The sequence below is a fragment of the Lagopus muta genome, chromosome 3, assembly GCF_023343835.1.
Source record: "Lagopus muta isolate bLagMut1 chromosome 3, bLagMut1 primary, whole genome shotgun sequence".
NCBI lineage: Eukaryota > Metazoa > Chordata > Aves > Galliformes > Phasianidae > Lagopus > Lagopus muta.
The window spans coordinates 36,280,316-36,303,585 of record NC_064435.1 but is presented as its reverse complement, the minus strand read 5'-3'; the positions used below and the strand labels follow the sequence as shown (position 1 = coordinate 36,303,585).

The following is a 23,270-nucleotide window of genomic DNA, read 5'->3' as shown; positions in this document are numbered from 1 at the left end:
ATGTGAGCCGAGTAAGGCTTGTAAAAGAGGTAATGGCTCTTTCTTTCTGACTATATTGCACAGGTTTACTGTAGGAACCTCTGGGGGCAATCAGCCTCTTTTTTTTCAGGTCTTAATGTAAAATTTGGTAAGTGTGGCTTACCCATCTTGCTTGTTTGCTTAATCAAGATGTCCTTTTCCCTAGAATATCAAACATAAATGGGTACTTAAAGCACATTTTGTGAATTTTTGAACTAGAATGTCCAATGTTTGTCACATTCCAAATTATGTTTGTTAAAATGTGTGGTTTTTTTTAAATTTAAACAAGATCTTGTTCTTTTTTTTTTTTTTCTTTTTTTCCAACCATCACCAGTCTTTCAGAGAAGGATACTTGTGAAGACTGCATGGGCCATTGAGCTGTGCCTCCAGCTGTCACACTACCATCTTAAAAAGTACTTTCTATAACCTTATTAAACTTCACTTTAAAGAGCACTTGGATTTTGCTTTCGATGCCCCTTTTGGAGATCCTGACCCAAATCTGATTATTCCGATTCTTGGCACACGCATCAGACTTTCTGTGCTAAATATATTAATTGCTGGCTTTATACTCAATTTGTTTTTGTGCCAGTTTTACCTTTCATCTTGATTCCTTTTCTTTGCTATAGAAGGATCAGCTGCTGTTTTCTTAAAGAGCAACCTCTGAAGTTTCTACCCTTCTCCTTTAAGATAATCCATACATATGTCTGTTTTAAGGATGATAATTGTTCATGTGAATTATCAGAGCTGGATACAAAATTGTGCCATTAGACAAACACTTCCTTGGTTTTAGTGGGTGTCATCTTGAGATGCATATTAACCTTTAATTTTCTTCTTCTCACTGGTTGGTTGTAGGCATCCTGCGGTTAAGTACAAACTAATTTAGTCTTGAGCTATCTGGTCTTACCTTTTTACCTGTAAACATAAATGAATACCAAAAATCAGGAGTGATAACAAAAATTGGAAGTATGGAAGTGTTTCTAGTTTGGACATGTGTATGAAATAGTACGTAAATTGTGAGGGCTTCACACAGATGGGCTTAATTTCTGTCAAAGTATTTGTTGTAAACTGCAAATTTGTCTGCAAATTTCAGAACTTCTGAAGTAAAGCTAGGAATCTGGAGAAGCACAAACTGACACAGTCACAACTGTGCAATGTTTAAAGGACACCTTCATTTGCAATAACATTTAGAAATACAGATTCCTCTTACTCATCTGCAAACCTCTTCCCACATCTTGAGCTCAGGGCTATAATGGAACCTATTATAGGCAAAGGTCTGTGACTCAGCCATCGAACCATTCAAACTCTCAGCTTTTTAATTGGCACCATTAAATCTCTAGTAGTTTTTCCTCTCATAAAATGTGTATAGTTGGTGTAAAATGAATTGCTTCTGAAGATATATTGTACCTTTTGCGCTCACGTTTCTGTGAGTTGACAGAACTGCAGGTGATTCAGTTGAATTTTTCTGTCGCTTTCTCTTTTACATGCTTTGGAAAGTGAGCATGGAAATGGCCTCAAGTTGTGCCAGGGGAGTCTGAGGTTGGGTGTTAGGAAAAATTTCTTCTCTGGAAGAGTGGTCAGGTGCTGGAATGGGTTGCCCAGGAAGCTGATAGAGTCACTGTCCCTGGATGTGTTCAAGAAACATTTAGATGATGTACTGAAGGATGTGGTTTAGTGAGGAAAACCTGATGGTAGATGGATGGTTGGACTGGATGATCTCGGAGTTCTTTTCCAGTCTTAGTCATTCTGTGATTCTACAACTCTGTTTTGGGGAGACAGAAATCAGGGGAGATGATTTAAAGAGCACAGTGAAAATTAAATGCTCATATCTAAATATATGTTTTTATTTTAAAAAGGATAGCTTTTAACTCTTTTGTTGTTGTCTTTCCCCATACCTAGTATATGACATCTTTGTTTAATATATGATACCTTGTTTGTATGGCAGTAGTTTTTGTTTGCATAGACTCTGTCTGCTGCAAGTAAGCTTCACAAAACAGCAGTGAGCTATAGGAAATGAAAATGTTAGTGTGATTTTTAGTGTGCCTATTTTAGCTGATTGAGTTTGCTATCATACAGCAAACTGCAAAACTGAGAGTTCAGAAAGGTTAGAAGTAGGACTGTCACAACACATTCCTCATGCCTATGAAGCAGGGTGCAATCTGCAGCTACGTTCTCTCTGTTCCCCTTCTTTCAGATCTTCTGTGATACAAATTGCTGTTTAACTTATCTGCTTGTATTGTCTGAGCTACCGCCTGATGATTTATTTACTATATATTATCCAGTAAACACTGTTGTGAATATCACTCTATCTCATGAAAAACACTGACTCTCCCCCACAAACTCTCTCCTTTCATATCTTGCTAAAGAATTAATTGCTAACTGAGCTCTTTTATGGTAATTTTAATCATAAGAAAAACCTCAACAGCTACTAGTGAATTTATCTCCTAAATTCTCCTCTAGTATGTTTTCCCCGCTTTATGTGAGGAAGCCCAGACAGACAGAGTGCAATGGATGTGGGGCTTTCTAGAATACTGCCAGGCTGTATAGCTCTGATGCTGAAGCCAGTGGTTATCTAAATAGGATAGATGTTTGGGGCCATGATTGGTGAGCACTTCTCAAGAAGACGGGCCATGGCAAGCCCTTTGCTGGAGACCCATGCTTAGGAATAAAGGTGTTGTTTTACAAAACAATAACAATAATAAACAAGGAAGCCTTTCTTGAAAGAAATAGAAAAGTATGGTGGTGAGTTGAGACTGGTGGAGGAAAAAAGTAAATTATCTTCCCTGATGTTTACTGCTTTGATCACAGACCATCTCTTTGCAGTCTGTCCCTTTTCTGAACTTAGGTTTTCAAGGTAACCTGAGTCTTCTCTTCAGGATATTATCTTAGTCATTTAGAGCTGATCTGATCTAGGAGTCTTTTCCACCCTGTGTGCAAGACAGCAAGTCTAGAAATAGCTAGGAGAAGTCAGTCTGTATGTTTGAGATACTGCTGTCAAAGTTATGTATTCAGAAGTGGAACTTGCTCCATAAGTTACATTAACTGGAGTACTTCTTTGTTCTGAAGGATTTGAAATAATTAATTGAAAATGTAAAATATATATTTGTATGTAAAGTATGTTTGTAAATTGTAATTGTTTTTCTTAGGGTTAACTGTATTGTTTTTTCAAGACAGTGGTGCATGTTCACTATTTTGCTTTTGGAGTGACTCATTTGATTGTTGGAGAAACCTTTGAATTTCTAGATAAAAGCGGGTTAGAAAAGTTAGTCCAGGTAATATGGAAAAACTAACAAAAGTGAAAGGGGTAGTGAGGTTTTGGATTTTCTTTTCTGAGGTGGAACTTCTTTGTAACTGAGGAAATGGCATTTCGCACAACAAAATAAAATGTTAACTTTTAGTTCATTTTAAGCAGTGAATCCCCTAGTAGTAAGCATGCTCACGTGTGCTGTGAGATTGAAATAGCAGCGAGTAAAACATCTTGAAACTTGGAGGAGACATAAACAATAGGAACAGGATGATTGAGTTACTGTGGATGTCATTGTGTATCAGAAAACATTTACCAAATATGGCCTTTTCTGGGAAATTCTGAGATCCTTCTCATCAGATTATGTCAGTAAACCGAAATATGAAAATGGGGGAAAAAAGTTTTAGACTAGGATTAATTTATGGCTCCACCAAGGTGACAGATGATTCTATTGTATTATAAATCCATGGGATTGGATGAATTATTTGAGTGTTTTTATTGTTTATTGTTGTTGCTTTTTTAATTTGGAGCAGAATAGTCTTGAGTATAGGGTGTGCTTTCATTAGCTCAAGTAATGAATCCAGAATGTTTTGTCTTTTGATTGTGCATACAATGCACTTTCACCCTGGGGAAAGGAGAAATGGCAAAGAGAAGAAAAGGAATATTACTTGTCTGGTGGGGTCTGTTGCAAGTCATCCAAATAACATATTGATGAATAAGAAATTTTTCAGCTCCGATCAACCCAAATTGTGCTTTGTGTGGTGGTGGTGTTTCCTCTAATGCTTTAAACTCATTTTTCTTAAGTTAGTAAGCCATACTTAGAAGACACCCTGCCAAAATTGAAAAATCTTGCTGCAAACAATAGAAGAATTCAGGGTAGTTTGTTACTTAATGAAAGTACTTACGGATGTTATTGTGAAAGTATGGTATACTTACGTAGGACTTCCTTTCTGTGTACAGGAATACAACTCAGATTTGAGTTCTTTGTCGTGTTTGGACTCTTAAGCATGTGAGGCCATTTCCCTCATTTCACATGCTACTAGAACACGATTAAATATTTATACTTTTAGGGTAAACTTGCTCTTTTTGTCATGTGAGCTTACAGGTGAGAGTAGTGATGAGGCTCTCATTAGAGCTTCCCTATGAATTGTATCAATGAACAGTTTAATTATAATATTTTTTTTTTGTATGTGCTAGCTTAAATGTGCATGTCTGTAATCTGAAGGGAGACTTAAAGTAACTCTAAAACATAGAATTTGGGCTTTTTTTCCCCCTTGGTACTTAAGGAAGGTGCTAGGAAAGTGATAGATATCTTATATCTTACCTATACACCAATTTTCTAAAAGTAAATGCAAAACTATCTTGTTTGTGGCTGCAATATCTTATTGTTTATGAACACATCAGCAACAATTATATCTACAGCCACTCAGTTGCTGCCTTCATTTATTTTGTGAGAAGGCTTGGTTGGCAGTGGAGAACCCTCGGCTGCCTCCCAAGACTTAGATATCTCTTGATGTTGGTTAATTCCATTGAGGATCCTTGGAAGAGGGTCTGGAAACTGCCCTGGTGCCAGGGCTGTATGATACACAGTGTGTGGCTTGCAAGGAGAAAAATTCACAAGGATTGGCTGTGCCTAGTAGATTCCCAAGTCTGGTAGGGCTCCCCTGTGAAGATACTGAAGCCCAGAAGAAGGGAGGTGATGGCGTGTGTACCCGAGTGTGGCAAATAGTTTCAGAAATGAAGGATATGAAGCTGAATTTGAGGATTTACTGATATGGGCATGGTAGGGGAAAAAAAAAAAAAACAGAACATAATATGAAGTGGTATCATGTAAATAGATAGGGGCAATATGCAGTTATATCCACGGCGCTCTTATTTGTGCTCAACTCTACTTCTGGTGTACTTCCACGTACTGTTTGCTGTGGTTTGGTCCTTTGGGTTCATTGTTGGTGTTCTGAAGCTTTTCACTCTGTCCTTACAAGCAACAGATGAGAGCTCACAGTGTGTTCATCAAACTGGTGACAATTCTGAAGCTTGCATTTATGTGAATGTTAGGCAGAGAGAAAACAAGAATTGTAAACTTGCTGAGCTGATCACCTTTGGTTATATCCAGTCAAAGCAAAGCAACAAACAGGAAAAAAAAAACCAAACGTGCTACTTCTGCCTCTTATTTATTGTTTTTATTTTCTGTCCCTGAAGTTAGGTATGTTTTACTGGAGGTAAAAATATAAGACAAAGTGTGCTTTACCTGAATTCAGATAAAAGCACACTTCAGTAGAGATTTTGCAAATCAAAAAAGAGGGATAGCTTTTAAACTTATGCCTACACCGCTTACTTGATATATGTAAGTATACTAGATGTGTATGTGTTCTTAATTTAAATGTGTGCCTAATGTTTACATACATAGCTTGTTCAATACTTCTTCCTGTAAGTTTCCATTGTTTGGGTGATGTGTAATGCTTTAGTTGCTCTTGCTGCAGTGAGAGCCTGGACAGAATTTCTTTGTCCATTACAGTCAGGTGAAACACCAAGTCGATTGATCTCTGGTTTTCCCCGTAGTGATAAAGCTGATGCTGTCTGCTCATGTCACGTTTGTTTGAGTTTTGGTAACACTACAGAAGTACCTGATGGAAGGGACTGGGAGCTAAGGTCCTGTTTGGTTGTTTGTTTCTTTGTTTCTTTAAAAAAAAAAAGGTGATTCTAAGTCTCTTGTGGAATGTCAAAATTTTAGAGGACATTTATTATTTTAATTACTATCACTACTCTGTAAGCTCTTACGCACCAAGTCAGAACTGTGGTATTGGGATTTCTCTTTCTGGAGGAAAGGGTGTTAAGTAGAAATTGTAATTGATAGGTAGGGGCATTACTTGTGATAATGGGAATGCAGTGTGATGGAGGAACTGGTGACTTAGAAGAAAGGTTGAATGGCTGCATGTGTGGCATCCAGTCACTTGAAGGAAATCTCCTGGTGGAGGAAAGAGAGCTTGTGTGCAGGACAGTATGCTTCTTGGCTTCCTTTATGAACCTGGATTTCAAAGCATGGCTGTGAAATGTGCCCCAGAGAGGGCAGATGTGCTTGTTTACTGTCAGAGAGAGGAACTACTTCATTTTCACAGTGAACACCTTTTTGGAATGTGGAAGCAAGCCCAAGAACAGTGGCTCTGCCTCTATATATACTGTTAGGCTAGGTTTGTCTTTCCATGGCTGATGTATTTTACTAAATACAGCTGTAGTGACAGGACAAGGGGAGAACAGTTTTAAGCTGAAAGAAGGGAGATTTACATTAGGTGTTATGAAAAAACTATTCAGAGGGTGGTGAGGCATCGGAATAGGTTGCCAGAGAAGATATGGATGCCCTGTCCCTGAAGGTGTGTAAGGTCAGGTTGGATGGGGTCCTCTGCAGCCTTATCTGGTGTGGGGCAGCCTTGCCCATTGCCATTGCACTGGGATTGGAATTAGGTAATTGCTAAAGTTCCTTCCACCCTAAGCTATTCTATGATTCTGTTCAGAAAAAGCTGCAGCGTTGTACTGGGTGATTTGGAAACCAGTTCACCCCAGCACTGTTTTTGATTTACTGCATGAGTTTCCTTTCTTGCTTGGAGTTGTGCAGACAGCGTCTTGTTTTGGAGGGGTTGGAAAAGATCGGTGATAAATCTTAGGGGTATCCTAATCCAAAGAGTTCTCTAGTAAGCATCAAGTCTCTTGACTGTGCTTGGGTAGTGAACAGACATAATTCATGATGAAAATATCTCAGTTTTTCAGTACAGGTCTTATTTTGCAAAGTAAGGTGTTTAAACAAAGATGTTTATGGGCCATTTTCTGGTAATATTCCAGAGCTATTTCTGGTTTGCCTCACATTTTCCCACCTGTTGGCATAACACAGCTCTGCAAAACTTGTGTGGTTAAACTCATGCCACCATGTTTCTGACACATTTACTGCTTGCTAATGGAGTGTATGCAAATGTGTGGCTGGTCAGGGAAAGCAGTGCTAAGGTAGAGTGCAAGTTACCATTAGCAGCAATATGAGTTTTGCTGCTAGAATTCTGTGCCTCGTTGTCTCACCCTTGCTGTGTGTCACTGCAGTTAAAACTAGTAAGAATAAATAAAAATCACAAAAATCCTTAGTCCTTGACCTGTCTTACACAGTGATGATGGAGAGTGGAGAGTAGGTCCTGTGCTAGCTACTTCTGTATAATATATGGCTTCTGACCCACATGCAGTGGGAACAGCCTTATACTACTAAACTAGGATATATTAAGAAGTAACCTGTCACATGAAAGTATTAATAAAAATGTTTGTCTTTTGGCCCGTTCCGTTAACAGTTATATACTATCAGTGTGGTAGCTCTTGTAGATTCTTAAATGAAAGGCCAGCCTGGAGAATACATGTTTTGTTGTCTTAGGAGAGGCACTTGTCTGATACTGTCTTATCTATGTTGGTGATTTCGATCCATGGACAGCAACAAGGTGAGCTCTCTTCTGGAAAAACTAGTTATTCTTGAGCTATGGACTCATCAGCAGTCCTGGCATGAATATTTCTCACTTTGTGAGCACAAAACACCATTGCTACATGTGATTACTGTTAAATATGATGGAACGTTTGCTTTTTGGATGGCTACATTAGTGTCACTCATCTTTTGTAATCTGTTACTTTATAGAGAGCATGACCAGAAAATGAAGAATTCTAATGCTATAGTTATGTTGAGACTCAATTAAGAACGCTGCATTTTATATAGCATATCTTTCTTCTCCCACACAGTAACTGGTCGATATTGTCAGTTGTACCAGCAATGAGTGACCTTTTGTAGTGGTGTTTGAGAGCATTAAGACTGCTTTTAAGCATTTCCATTCTACTGTTAGGATGCTGCAAGCATTGGTATTGCAAATGTCTTGATCCAGAGATTTTCTGAAAACTTTGGGTCAGTAAGTTTTAACTTTTCAGTAGTTGCATCTGCTTAAAAATGCTCCCTGGTAGCAATAACGGGGCAGAAAGATTGTTTAAGAAATCAAATGATAGTGAAGTGCTTCTGCAACAAAACCAGATTTTTTTATTTTTTTTTTTAATACAAATGATTTTTAAGTATTTCTTGCCAAAGTACTAATAGAACCCTCTTTTCTGTGTGTTTTCATCCATATCTTGTAGAAGTATGGCAAGAAATTCAGTAAACTGGAAGATTCCTGTTCTGTTTGCAAAAAAGATGGTATTCCATTTTCATCTGATACAGTCTCATTGCAGAAAAGATCACTGACAACAACACTGGTAGGCTTATAAATGCAAGTTGTCACATCTGAACTACACTGCGTAGAAGGCTTTCAAAATTAGTGATGCATCAGAGTTTCAGCATCATGTTGCCCCTCCTAAGCATTTTCATACCGTAAATTAAAAAATGTAGATACAACTTTGGTTCAAGGCAGGCACTTCACAGAATAGGGGAGGGAATCATCACTCACAGTAGAGGAGGATAAACTGAGTGGTAAAGCAAATCTTGGGAAGAATTATGCGTGAGTGTATTCTTGAGGATATTTCTGGATTTCTGCTACTATAGGAATTTGTAGAAGGAAACTTCTGAAGCTGTGTTGGTTCCTGCGTGCGCTGCAGTTTGTACTGACACATGAACTTCGCAGAAGGACAGTGTCTGAAAAGTTTCTGCTGGGCTAGAAGGAGCCAAAGCAAGCTTAAGCTGGAGGGAGCAGCAGGGCAGGCCTGGTACTGGAGGCATTGAGGGGGCAAGTTGAGAACTGCAGGGACAGAAACGTGCATACAGACACACGAGGAAACTTTCCAGATGATTTGTTTAGAGATGAATAGTTTGCTCTAAATAATCCAGAGGGATGACAAGTCCTTTCATTAATTTTTGAAGGAAGAATTATGGGGCAATCGATACATACAATGGTTTACACATTGTGGACAGTGCTATCAGGAAGGATACGAATCCTCTGCCTCTCCACAGAGCTGCTTCCAGACGTGCTGCTATAGTTCTTCCTTTCTTTTAAAAGAACTTTCCTTGGTGACAGGTTGCTGTTTAACTTTTCCCAAGTGAAGGTGGTAATTTAAGCTGCAGAAGAGAATACTCAGTAATAATTTACTTAACCCCAACATTTCTGTTGTATATATTGTGTTGGAGGGTCTTGTATTTTGGAACCAGTGGGAGGTGATTGGTTGCTCACTCTGCTGTAACACAACTCACTTGATAAACCAAAGTCTAAGAAAATTTCAGTAATGTCTGGTTACAGGCAGTCTTTTTAAAAATGATGGGGGAGATCTAGAGAGTAGATATTGAAATAGGCCTGATTTAAAAAAATAACAACAAAACAGGGGAGAGACTTTTGTTTAACACTGATGTTTAAATTTCACAAGTTCGCTGAGTCATGTCGCATACGTTGCTGCTCTTGTTTCACCATCCTACAAGCTCAATATTGGCTCAAACAGCTGCTGCTCTACTGGGGAACTGCCACTCATCTACTTTCAGCACTTAAGTACAGTTGATTGTGGTTCAATCCGTGTTCAAGCAACACAGAGATTCTCCTTAGCCTCCCTCGGTGCCACTAACCCTCACTGGGTTAATCCCCCATCCTGTCCATCTTGCTACTTTACATAACAGGCCTGGTTAGAGGCGTCTATCGCTTCTTTGGGCTGCAGAGAATGAGCTTAGATTTAAATATGCGAGCGGCCGTGAAATGCGGGCAGCTTAGTTTTTAACTTACCAAATCTTGGCTGATGTGTGTTTGGAAGTTTAAAAATAAGTTCTCAATCCAGAAAAGAGAGGTTTCGTATTCCAGGAACGATACCTGGAGTGCCGCCTCCTTGTAAAACTGGCTCTGATGTCGCTGGCTTTCAGTGATAACGCACGAGTGCATTACTGTCTTGGTAACCTGTTGAGCTGCTCACGGTTTGAACGCTCAGAGCTGCTGAAGAATCACTGTTTTGCTCTAATAAGCTGTGATCTTTAGCAGTGTCCTGCATTGTGATATTGCACGTTAATAGCATTGATTAACTGTCGGACGTGGGGAATTGATGAGAAAATATCCATTGTAAAATTAAATGGTATTACTGAAGCCTGTTTTGTGCTGCTGGTTAGGGAGGTGACTAGACCCAGTAGGCTGTGCTAGGAGTATTAATGTGAGCTCCAGGTTTTTTCGCATGATTAAAACAGGCCATCTGTTCTTTGTTAAATGTTTACAAAAACAGCTTTTCTCTAAAAGATTTAAAGAGATGTGGGGCTAGTAAACACACCAATATTTTTGAGCACCTTTTTCACCTTATTTCAAATAATATAAAAATAATACCGCTGCAATATCAAATAGGATTAATACCTATTTGTATTTAATCTTCACTGATTTCTCTCCTGTGGAAGATTAAATTCTGTACCAACATGCTAAATTATGGCTTTGTTATGGTTAAAGGCCATAAGGAGGAGAAGTGATTTCTGTCAAATACACAGATAGATTTTTCAGTCTTTTGGTAAAAATTCACAGTATGCATCTTTTCCTCATTTGTAAATGAAAAATGGTGTTCTTTTATCAGAAATTACGACCCTGTAACTAGAATTAATCCCTTCTGGATCTAAAGAAGAACTATTTGAAATAATTCCCTGTGGTAGGCTTAAACTAATATTTACTAGTGAAAGCCTGTTCTTCTTCCCTTTCTCCCCTTCTAAGAAAGAGCAGACAACTGGTTTGGGGTATGAAAATGCACCTCCTGAGCTGCTTCCCCTCTCCTCTGCTCACCAGACTTGTGCTGCTCCTACACGGCTTCACACTAGGGAGCAATGTGGGGTTGTCAGTAAGGGATGTGCTGTTTTAGAATATTGCTTAAGTGCAAGCACAGAGTTCCTAGAAAAGAGAATTTATCGCACCCATTTCTTTGAAAGAGTGCTGGGCTTAGACGATGACATGTAAGTGAATTACAAAACGTGCCAAACCTGTGGAGACAATGGCATGTAGCAGAACCACTGTATTTTCAAGTAAAAGGAAATACAACCAAATCATAATTAGAGTAGGGATGGCTGTCTGTAGCTTAATGTCTGGGGGGCGTGAGTGATATAAACCGAAATCACAGTGATTTGATTTGTATACTTATACACTTACCTTGGCATGGAAAATAAAAGCTTGTAAGCACTGTGTATTTGTTTCACATGTAAAGATTGCACTTAATGTAGTTTTATGAGTATAAGAATGTGGATAAACTTTTTGAGGTAGGAAGAGTATGAGTTTTCATGGGGTGGCACCTTACAGAATTGCACTGAACACAGTTACAGGGAGTATTGAGTACTACAGCATGGAAACAGTTGCTGCCATGTAACCTTATGGCCAGACCTTGTCACAGAACTGCAGATGTCAAATCACAAAGGGCTGTCATTGCTGTCGTGGAACCTTGGAAAGCTCTCTACTTTATGCTCAAATTTGGTTGTGACAGTGGTGGAAGTTTTTCAAACCACAACTAGAAAAAAAGACGACTTTTTTGAGTTACATGAAAACGGTAACAAGAATTCTCAAACGTATATAAAACTTCATCCTGCTTTCAGTGACACAGCCCTATTACTAACGTAGGTGAAATCTTGAAAGTTTTACAGAACTAAATTTAATCCAGCACTGCTGGATTTCTTGCAGTTTTTAGTATTTGTTGGCTTGGCTGCTTTGCATGCTTCAAAAGAGGAAGAAAAAAGTTGAAACGGTTGACTGATTTTATTCTAGAAAGTGTATCACACAGAAGCTTATAGATGGCAAACCAATAGTGTATTACCAAGCATAAAGCACTTGTTAAATATGAATTTTTACAAATAATGGAAAACTTAAGATTTCTTTTTATGTTAGGCATAGCAAGTGGGCAGTATTTAAAAAAAAAAAAAAAAAAAAAAAAAAAAAAAGAAGGACTGAGATTTGTAGTAAACAGCTCAGTGAAGGCATTGGTGAAACCTGGACTCAAAGTGTCTGAAAATCAAATGCAGGATGCGTGAGATATGAAATGACAGAAAATATAGTCATGTATGCATTGAGAAATTTAGAAGTACTGCTCTGAAAGCCTGTTGATTAAATATATATATATTATTGGTGATCTGTGTGATATTCCTGTCCTTTTCAACACCAAAAAATAAATATTAAGCAAGCACACAAGCACATAACGGTATGAGGTATTGAGAAGACAGTTTTGTTCTATGTCACATAAGGAACAAATCTGAGGAGACATTCAACTCAATTCATTAAATGGACCATTAAAAACAATCCAAAGTATGTGTATGTGTAATGCATAATTGGATTGTAGAACTCACTGGAATCATTGATATCCAATTTTATGAACTCTCCAACATGAAGTTACCCGGGTACTACTGTGACCACAGCTTTCTAGAAGAGGTGTTGATTCAGGATGCCTGATGTGAGATTCCCTTGAGGTGGAGCTGATAGGTGTGGTAGTAATTAAATGGGGGCATCAGACTGGCAGTGTAGCTGAGTTTCCACTGTGACTAAGGCCCTGTTGAGCTTAATAGTATCTTAATAATCAAGAGGAGGATGGAAACCTGCAAAAATTTAGGTTAAGACAAGTAGACCCATACCTTTGGCCAGCTGCTTGGGTTTTCCCTCTGTTATGGAGTCTCCTCCAAAGCAAATCAGTGTCTAGTTCATACCAGTCCAAACTTTCCCAGACAGCAGAAGAGGTATGTGCCCTCCCTCCCTTGCTAGGTCTGCTCCTTCTGCTGCTTGGGTAGTTTCTGAATATGCAGGTATACTCAGGGCATAATGGGTTGTTTGTTTTTTCTTTTTTGCTACCAGGAAGAAATGCTGAAAATAGTTTACAGTCTAGAAAAAATACATATGCATTTGCTTTCTCGTGAAATGATTAAGAATTTTATTTTCTTAAATCTTAGGAGACAGGATTTGTAATCATTTGTTGCGTACTTGCTGTTCTCAAGTACTATTTGGAAGAAAAGAGAAAATGTGACAAATAACCTTACAAACAGACTGTCCTATTCCTAGAAGTAACGTTCTTATTTGCTATAGACCTTTCTTTTTCAAGCTTTGCGACCATGGCTAAGGGGAAACTTACACATAGAGTTATGCTGACTTAATTTCTAGGGAAAAGTAGGAGAAACAGAGACAAAGAGGATGAGAAGATGGTCTGATCCTTTATGCAGCTTTAAGAAAAGCATCAGTTCATTGTCATGCTATTACTTTATTTTCTTGAAAATCACCATGGTCATGAATGTATAGCAGCAGGCAGGCAGTGAGAAGCAGGTCAGCGCTTGAATATGCTGCAAAGTCAAAATAGAGCTCAGACGCTTTTTCTTTGCAGACTCATGGATATTTGGGTAGAATAGAACTATTAAAGAGAGAACTTCAAGTATATCCAATATGCTTAGTCTAGGCACTTTGCATCTGTATAATTATGCAGAGGTTTTCCTATACTGCATGAAAGTCTGACATAAGCCTGATACACTACATAGACTTTGAAAAAGGATGCTTTTGCAGTTTCACAATTACTTAATATAATACTTCGTCCAATGTGTAGCAGGTTTCAATTACAAGTAGGGAGCTGTGGTTCTTTGACATAAAATGTAACTATATTAAATTCAAAGTGACTTAAACCTTTGTGCGCTGATCAAAATACTGTCACAGCATGAACCAAGGTAAATGAATGTTGTATAAATACAGCCTGTGAATGCCTTTATTTTCTTGTTGCACATCTAGAATCAGACTTCAACTTTTTTTTTTTTTTCCCTGGAGGACAAGATCTCAGTGCAACAGAATCACTTGCAACTACTCTGAATACAGAAATGTCTGAAATAACAATTACTGTCCTTTTGCATCTAAGAGTTGAAGGGTCTAAATGTTTTCTGTAATTCCACCTTGTATACAAGCTTGATTACAGAATAATTTTACCTTTGCTGCATCAAGAATTTCTGGTCACTTTGCCACCATTTTAACTGCAGAAAGCTTTGGTGTTGTTGTTTTACTGATTTGCTGTGCAGTATTTGAGATGTGCTACGAATGTAATCTTCTGCTTAGTATTTTCTCCCACTGTTCCCTCTTGCTCCAAAAGAGCAAAGTTTTAGAAATGGAAGTTGCAAATCTACAATTTTATTTCTGTTTGTCTCTCTCAGCATTCTCCATCGGAACCTTTTTTAGAGAAACCAGTGCCGGATATGACTCAGGTTAGTGGACCGAATACCCAGCTAGTGAAAAGTGATGATTTTCTGCCATCAGTTGAACCGCAGCCACAGCAAAAGAAAAAGAAAAAGAAAAACAATCACATTGCTGCAGAAGGTCCCAGTAAAAGTTTTGGTAAGGAAGACTTTCCTGGGGGACTTGACAGCCAGAATCTAAGTAGGAACTCAGTGGATTGCTCCCAAGAAGATAAAAAGAAAAAGAAAAAGCCCAAGGCAAAAAAAGAACCGAAGGATCCTAAAGAGCCCAAGGAAAAGAAGGAACCCAAGACCCCCAAAGTCCCTAAGACCCCTAAAGAGCCAAAGGAAAAGAAAGCAAAAAATACCACGCCAAAACCCAAGACCAGCAAAAAGACAAGGTAAGTCAGGAAACTTCTGTATGTTATGGGGAACAGTGTTTGTGGGATTTCTAGGTGATCTGCGTTAAATGGAGTGAGTGGAGAAATCTTGTTTTGTCTTTTGTCCTCAGTCATCTGCAATACCATGTTTTTGGAGAAACTGTCTGGCACATTTCTCTTGTTTGGCTTTCCTGTTTATGGCTACACAATTTCTCTAAACACGTGGGAAAGGCAGAATTCTTTGCCATGTCCAGCAAAGTTAGTTTTTCTTTTCAAGGCATAAACATTTCTGGGTCTGTTAGGTTTCAAAATTAGCTTATTTTCTTCTGACACTGGTCTGTTCTTCTGTGTGGTTTGTATATTAAGAGATGCTTCAACAGTAATTTAGGTTTGACAAAAATTGAGATGAGGAGCCTAGAGGGGAAAAAAAAAAACGAAGTTTTTGTCCAACTAAGTAAGTTCAGCACCATTGCAAGCTGTACAACTCACTTATTTGATGCTGACACAAGCTGTAGGCTAGAAGATTTCTGTTTAAAAAAAAAAAGTTTTTATATGAATAGTGATGTGTGACTGTATCCCTCACTCTAGAGGTTATACTCATTTTACTGTTTCATGTAAAGACATTTTTGCTACACAGAGTCTTTGTAGATGAACCAGATGCTTCAACCCTGCTTCTCTGCTGTTTTCACTCGGCATCGTGTCCCTTTACAAGGATAGGCTTAGAATACTACTGAGTAGTATGAGAGAACAAACTGCTGTTACACATGAGTAAATACGTCATAGATAATAACTAAGATTCTTTCCTTACCCCTCAACTCCCTAAACACCATGATTATAAATGCTCACTTGAAAGAAAACTGAGAGGAAAAAGACATTAAAGCTCAATTTTTTTTCATTTGTATCTAGAATTTCTTACAACTGTTCTGAATTTGTTCCAAACATCTGAATCTGTTTTTCAAGATGTGGCTAGTGTTATAAAATATAACTTCCAGATGGAAGCACAGCCAGACTTGGTTAATCCGAATCAGTTTGCAAAATCCATTTGTATCAGGGTTTTAAAATTGCAGTTAATGAATCAGCTTTGCATATATTCTGCAAGACTGACTATCAGTGGTTAGTTCTGCTTCAGCTAAATGAGGCACAGATAGCAATAAACTACTTTCTCCTTTGGCAAGAATGAACTTTTTTTCTCAGATGGTAGAGACAGTGTTTCCTGAAGAACTTAGAAATACTGACCTGTAAAATCAAATATTGTCCTCCTGAACTGGCTTTGTGGACTGTTCAATAAATTACAGTTGATTAGCCTATCTTATTGCAGAAGTCATAAGGACTGTGTTTCAGCCTGTCCTCCGGGTGGGTTTTATATACAGAGTAAGTCACAGCTTAAAAAAAATGCTTCAAGCTGTTTCTCTCAGTGTATGTTTTTGAAACCAAAATACTGTATCAGCTAAAATAACCTTTGTGCTTCATTTCCAGATATTTGTAGGCTTAAAGGCTGAACAGGCCACATTACTGCATGACATTGAGCATCTCCTAGCAATTTTTTGCACCAGGAAGTAGAAAAACATTTACTGCAGGACTAGTCAATTAGTGTACTTTTACAAGGACCTGACTGCAATGAAGCTTTGTTTAATAAGCAATGGTTAGAAAGAGTGGCTCAGAAACATGCCTGGGTTCCTATGGCTCTGCTGGATATCAGACCTCAGAACTTGTCTGTCCTCTCCACTCAGTCTTCACATCTCTTTGCACGCCTTCTCTAAGTCCTGGGACATGCTGTGCAGATTAAAGGAGCAGTATTTCCTTTGAAGGAACAAATCACTGCTTTCTTAGTTGTGTCTCTGGAAAGGCTTTATCTTCTTTCCCTTGCAATAACTCTTGTACATGAGTAGCTAGACGACTACAGTGTTCTGCTATTTCCTAAGCCCTGTTGTTCTACCTGTGAGAGAAACGTGTTTTGAGCAGCACTGAAGAGCATGTGCTGTGCATGTAAGCATGCTTACACAAAGGTGTTGAGAAAGTTTACTTTTTCCCTTAATGGACTTGTCTTGCTGTTACCAGCTGCTCTTTTGAAAACAAGGTTGTTCTCGTTTTGTCAACTTCAGTATCAAACTTCTTCAAAGAACTCTGATGCTGTGTTGGGATGCTGCGCTGCTTTGGTAGAATTTTAACTCGGTGAAAGGAAATTTGCTTGCTTTGGCAGTATCGCAGACTGGGGAGTCAGTCTAAATGACAGATCATTGCATCAAATTTTTAGATGAATCAACAGCCCAAAAGCTGCAGTATTTCAGCAGCGCTAAGTTTCTATCATATTTGAGTACGATTCCAGCAACTTAACACAGATTATGGTATGATAATGTACAAGTGTAATTTTATGATGAAAGTTGTTAATGCGTCTGGCATGAGTGTGCTGATATTTACTAATAATATCTCAGTATTTTTAATTTAAGCGTTGAAAAGAATAGTGTGGTTTCTTTTTTTAGATTTTTAAATGCTGCACAAAACCAAGTATTTTCTTTCCCAAATAGGCTAATTAGTTTAAATAGAAGAACAGAGTTACACACATAAAATTCTGATAAATAAAGTCAGACATACACATGTATTTATCAAAGAGCATTATTTTTTTCTTTTGGATAGAGTGTTATAAGCCCCAGTTAACTATTTGACACAGGCTGCATCTTAACCGCTTTGTAATGCAACAGAGCTCATAACACAGCCCTGTCTGTCATTTCAGTTTAAATTTTCACTAACTGTATAAATCCTTTCATTAAACAAACAAGAAACGCAGCGAAACTTTGTCCTTCATGTGTCTTCTGTATTTGGTGTAAGTTGTGACAAAATGAGCAGCCTGCCTCACTGAAAAGCAGCTTCATGTGATGGACAGGTCAGATGGGAGGAACGGAAGAAGCTGATTAATTGCATGCTTGTTTGAACTGTGAGTCCTATGACATCTTAAAAAGAAAGAAAGCACTAAAATCAGAGGCTACTATGTTGTACAGTCTAGTTTGTGATTTGGAAAGCAAGATCACTTTAATTTGTTGCTATGAGCCTAATCCTGCCAACACTGAAAGCCAGATAAAGCAGCGGCTGGTTCAAAACAAACAAACAAAAAAGAACAACGAATCTTCTGTAGGCCAAATTAGCAAAGATCAAAAGAAAAATTCAGGTATACCTGAGAACACCAATGGAGGTTTTTCATTAAATTGCTCAGTGCAGAGTATTATGTGGCCTTTTCATGTTACTGAGCCAGCTTCAGGCACGTGCAAAGCACGCAGGTTATTTCCAGAGGTAATAGTAGGACTATTTGCCTTTCCCTGTCTAAACTGCAAAGTCGTGGCTCAGATGTCTGTTCCTTCTGGGCCTGTCCCTGGAGAAGATGTGGAGCACCTGTTTGAGAAGATCACACTGCAGCACAGCTGATAGCTCTCCTGCTGCTTCCTGTGAAACCTTAGAGAGTGACCACCTACAAAGGTGGGAGAAGCAGGAAAGAACTTGAAAGGGCCAGAAGGCAGCTCCTTGTGGGAACTTGTACCTTTTCCCATCTCCTCCAAACAGTATGCTGTGCTTTGCAGGGCTTCTCTAATCTGCTTCCTCCCCTCCCTACAGCAGGAGAAGCTCTTGTCCTTCCGTACATGTAGCAGCTGCCTGGGATGGAGGTTAGGGTGAGTGGGTAGGCAGGCTGCTGCTCGCAGAGCACTAGCATACCTACCTCTTTTAGAGAGAGGTGGAGACTGACTTCTTTGGCACGCAAATAAGCTATTTGTTGTGTAGGAAAGGGGATGGCTTCTGGCTGCGGAAGTGGGAATAGGCTGCTGCAAAGGGGAGTGGTGTGAGCAGCAGGATGCAGTACCTTAGGGAGGCAGAGGACAGGAAGAGAGGTCCCTAGGTGGTACTGGTAGTTTCCACTCCAAAGCTCAGATCATTCTGCGAAAGGCAGGAAGGGGTTGCCTGTGGGAAAGGACAGGAAATAATGCAAGATTTCCATGCATGTGTCTGCAGAGGCAGTTCCTCTTCACACCTGTTCTCTTCTCCCTTTTGAACTATCCCAGCTGCCAAATATTTACCTTTGTCTTCCCTGCAGGCAGGCCTTCTGGGCTTCACCATTACCAAAGCTTATTTTTTAATGATTCAGCAGAGCAGTCAGGCTGGAATATACCTTATCATCCCATTGTTATTTTTCCTACTTCTGTCACATGTGAAAGCAATATAAAGAGGGTTTTAATGTCAGATAAGATAGCAAAGAAAGTCTAAGCCCTAACATTTGGGGAGCATTTAAAGGTTTGTTGTTTTGTCGCTCCACAGTGGATGTACAACATCTTTCTAATCCAGGTTCTAGTCAGGAATTTGTCATGGGACAGTGTTCCCAAATGGAAAAATAGGGATCAGTAGTGTGTCTGACTTGCCTTGGTTGTTTAGATTACAGAAAAGGGTTAATTATTTCCCTCGTAATCCTGTGAAACATCCCATGCTTTTTGGGGTGTTTTGGGGTCAGATGGTTCAGCCCTCTAAGATCCTGGTGTCTGACCTTACTCTGTAGGTGGCTGCTGACTAAGTGACACAAAGCATGGTTTGTCAAAGATGGTATGCTCGTTCTCAAGTTGTAATTCATGCTTTCTTCTCTGTTATCCTGCTTAAGTTTTCCTCTTCAGACCTTGTTTTCCTTAGTGGTGTTCTCTCATCTGACCTTCTGCAGGTTTTCTTCTCGCTGATCCCCTTTGGTCAGTGTGCTGTGCAGTCCCCAGGGATAAGAGGATAAAACCAGAGAGTAGTACTGGACAGCTCGGTTGTGAGACATCTAATCTGAAATGCCTCTGTGTTTTAACTGTGAATAGAAGGACTGGTTTTGGCTAACAGAAAGTGTTTTGTGTGGATGCAAATACCTCCTCAGTTTCTCCCAGATTTGGAATTCTTGTTTGGAGTCTGTAGGCTTGTCTCTAGTGAGAGTTGGTTAAATCATGCGTTCGGTCATGTAAAAATGCATTTAAGTTGGTTGTTGTCTAAATGCACCTATTACAGTTTGCCACCTGCAAAGTACTATCAGTGTGCATCTCTAGCACACTGAGACACAGACTAATGGTTATGCTAAAACCACTAAAAAAATACATTCCACCCCCCTGTACTCAGATATGGAAAAGTAATTCTGGCCCAGCCAAACAGCGTCCTTGAAGGGCAGGAGCAGATGAGGTGGGCCGAGTCAGCGAGGCTTTTAGGAGCAGATCCTGCTGGCCAGGTGAAGCCTCGTCCACGAGGATAGCGCTCTTTTTCTCCGCTTTATTTCTTCTCCACCTTCCCTATTTTTCATGGCAGAAGCTGTGGCTGTGTATTTAACGTCGGCAATTCTCCCGAGTTCAGAGCTTATATTTCTCAGCGGAGCCGGGCTTTGTTCTCCCAAGTTGGCGGCGTGTGTGTGTGTGTGTGTGTGTGTGCGCACGCTGTTAGCTGGCCTGTCAGGGGCGATGCGAAATGGTGTCCGGATGACTTAGTGCGCGGCTCCCTTACGAGTGTGACTCAGTCTGCCGAGGCACGACCCGTGGGTATATATAGGTCACGGAATGCTCGCAGGAAGGCGTTCAGCTCCGCCACCAGGAGCGGGGGAAGGTCTGACAGGCATTAGAAAGCAATCTTTGTCGGGGTGGATCTGCCCGAGCGCTCCAGCCTGCGGCAGGGCCTTTGTCTGGGCCGTGTCGGGCTGTGCCAGCCGAGCGCTGCCGGTGCGCGTTCCCCGCCGTGCTGCAGGAGGATGTCTTATCCAACCTGGGCCGCGCTATTCTTCCAGGCTTTAAGCCTGTTATTCATAGGCGCTGGTGCACCTGGGGCACGGCAACTACCACTGAACTTAATTGTGCGCTTTGCTCTGATTTATGGAGGTCGCCTGCAAAAAGCACCAGCCTGTCAGCTCGCTTCAACCTGGCAACCCTCCAGCCCCCTTGACAGGCCCACCTTTGGTTTGAGCACATCTGAGAAACGTGGAAAGTTCGGCGTGAGGTTTTGTCAGGTTGTGTTTGGGTGATTTGCTTCGTTTGTTTGGGGTTTTTTGTTGCTTTTTTTTTTTTTTTTTTTTTTTTTTTTGGAAGCGGCTTGGCCGTGATTTCGTAAAAAAGGGGGACAAAGAAAAAAAAACAAACAAAAACCAACAACCAAAAAAAAAAAAGACAAAAAAAAAAAAAAAAAAGACAAAAAAAAAAAACCAAAAAACCCGCGGCCGCGCAGGTGTCGGAGCGTTGGGCGCTGATTGAGAGAAGCAGATGGCTGCAGTCGGTGGCCGCCAGCCAGCGGAGCAGGTGCTGGTCACGTGGCCGCGGGTTGCCAGGGCGATGCGAGCGCTCTCGGCGCGCAGATGAAAGGCCGGGGGCCCCGCTTCAGCTGTAGCATTGTGTAATTTGTGGCAGTTAGAGCGGAAATAAACGCTGGAAATGGAGCCGCGTAGCAGGGGAGACTCCCGGCCATGTGCGGCCTGCGCCGGGCGGCCGCGGGAGGCAGCGGCTGCGAGCTGCGCTCTGTGCTGACGGCTCCGCTCCGGGCGGCGGTGTCGAACTTCTTCCTTCCATCCCCCCCCCCCCCCCCCTTTTTTTTTTTTTTTTTTTTTTTCTAACTTTTGGTGGAAAACTGTCAACATTCTGAGGTGCTTCCTTCTTAAAAGGGAAGCTTCGATGCCATGTAATTGCACTGTAGTAGGAATTTATTTTCAAAATTCCCATTTTTGTGTTAACTTTTCTTTTGAACTCAGTGTCTGTTGAAACGCATTCACGTCCCCCATATATGCACACAAATACATACATGTATATCAAACTATATTCAGAAACTTCAAATTACTGCTGCAAAGTGTGCCTCTGGTTGACCAGTGTGCAGGAGAAACAAACTGCAGAGCGTGTCCAGGGTGTGGAAGTGATGCAGGAGAGGAGGACAAGCTGTGTTGTAGTGGCAGCAATAATGTCTGGGGTTGGTACTTTCTGGTCACCAGGTAGCGGTGCACAACTATACGCCAGCAGCTTTTCTTTCAATGTGTCAGCAGCTCTGCAAGCAGCAGCTGTCAGGGCAGTGCTAGGACTGAAGGGTCTGCAGGAACCCACCCAGCCTGTGGAACCGAATGTGCTGGTGATGTTTAACTTCCAGCATCACTTCTTACCCTTTGCTGTCTAAACATTGTGTCTCTATTGCTGGAGATCACCTCACTGCTTGAGTTGGTGGCAACATGTTAAAAGCTGGGTTGTGATATGGGAACCTGGAGCTTCCCAAAGTTGTGATGTGGTCAGAAAGATGTAGTGCCAGCTCCTCCGGTGGTGAATGTTTTCACAAAGGGTGACAGGGATGGGCTCTAAACCTCACACTGTCAGCAGTGGGTGTAACTTGCAGATGCTGAGATATCAGGTTTTCTTCTCCCTCACCAGAGAAACAAAGATAGAAGAACCTGTGTTGAAGTGCTAAGGTGAGCTAGCCAGTCTGGGTAGCTGCAGCTGATGGCAACAAGCCTTATTGGACCAAGTGCCTTGAACCCTCTATGCAGACCCCACTCTGCTGCCACACGCAGCCGTCACATGCCTCAAGTCCTCATGTGTGCCCTGAGGGCTGGCACTAAATCTCTTGTGCTGTTCCACTGCTTAGAACTGTAGGCTCAAGTGCAGAATTCTTGCCATCTTTGGTACAGCTTCCTCTGGCTTGCCTAGTTGACGTGGGGAGTGGCAAAAAAAGAAAAGTGCAAGTGTAACCCTGTTTGTATTCATGTGTGTCAGTGCTGTTTCCAGAAGGTGCAGGTTTTAAACAGAGCAGGTCTTCTTTACCGTTCTCATTTCTAGTTTCTTGTTGAAGACACTGAGATACTGAAGGGAGGCTGACTCCTTATTCTGCTGTTGAGGAGAGGGAAACATACAGCAGTGGCCTGTGCATCATTGGGTTTACTGTTACATTTAAATACTTTAATAAGGCAAGACAGTTGACAATAGTAAAGTCGCTGAAAATAAATATCTTGCTGATTAACTGTTAAGTGCTTTCTGCTTACTTTTTAATACAAATATTGATTAAAAATACTTTTGTCCTAGTAACAAGAAAACAGATTCAGAAACTAGTGCTGCGAAGAAAAAGGTTAACAAGGGAAAGGAAGGTTCTGAAAATTCAGATTTGGATAAAACTCCACCACCTTCACCTCATCCTGAAGATGAAGATGATCCAGGAGTTCAGGTAATGCTGTCTCCCAAGTTCAATGTAGACTTTGGCGATTGAATTGCGTGAAATGATAGTTCTCTCAGTTTGAGATGTGGAGATAAAGATATGTAAGTATTTACTGTGTTGATTAGAATGACATACCAAGAAGGTGAAAGCTAGAAGTTGCTGTGGTGAATATTTTACTAAAACAAGTGTTGTTCTTCATAATTTTACTTTACAGTCTTGTTATCCTTAGATGTATGCACGGCGCTGCTGAGCTTTCATATGTTTTCTTCTGTTAATGCTTGCAGTTGGGACACTGCATTTTCTGATCTGTCGACTTGACGTGGCATTATGAGGTTTTTCTTATGAGCGTCTT

General features: G+C 40.3%; 1 protein-coding gene across 5 annotated transcripts in view; it reads left to right on the top strand.

The window, feature by feature from the left end:
• The window catches only part of CHD7 (chromodomain helicase DNA binding protein 7), a 126,780-nt gene that overhangs the window by 53,553 nt on the left and 49,957 nt on the right, over positions 1–23,270 (top strand). For all 5 annotated transcript variants that reach the window (XM_048939908.1, XM_048939911.1, XM_048939909.1 and 2 more), the window contains 2 exons: positions 14,355–14,776; positions 22,789–22,927. In XM_048939908.1, the coding sequence (XP_048795865.1) occupies positions 14,355–14,776; positions 22,789–22,927 (561 nt within the window). The remainder of the gene's footprint in view (positions 1–14,354; positions 14,777–22,788; positions 22,928–23,270) is intronic.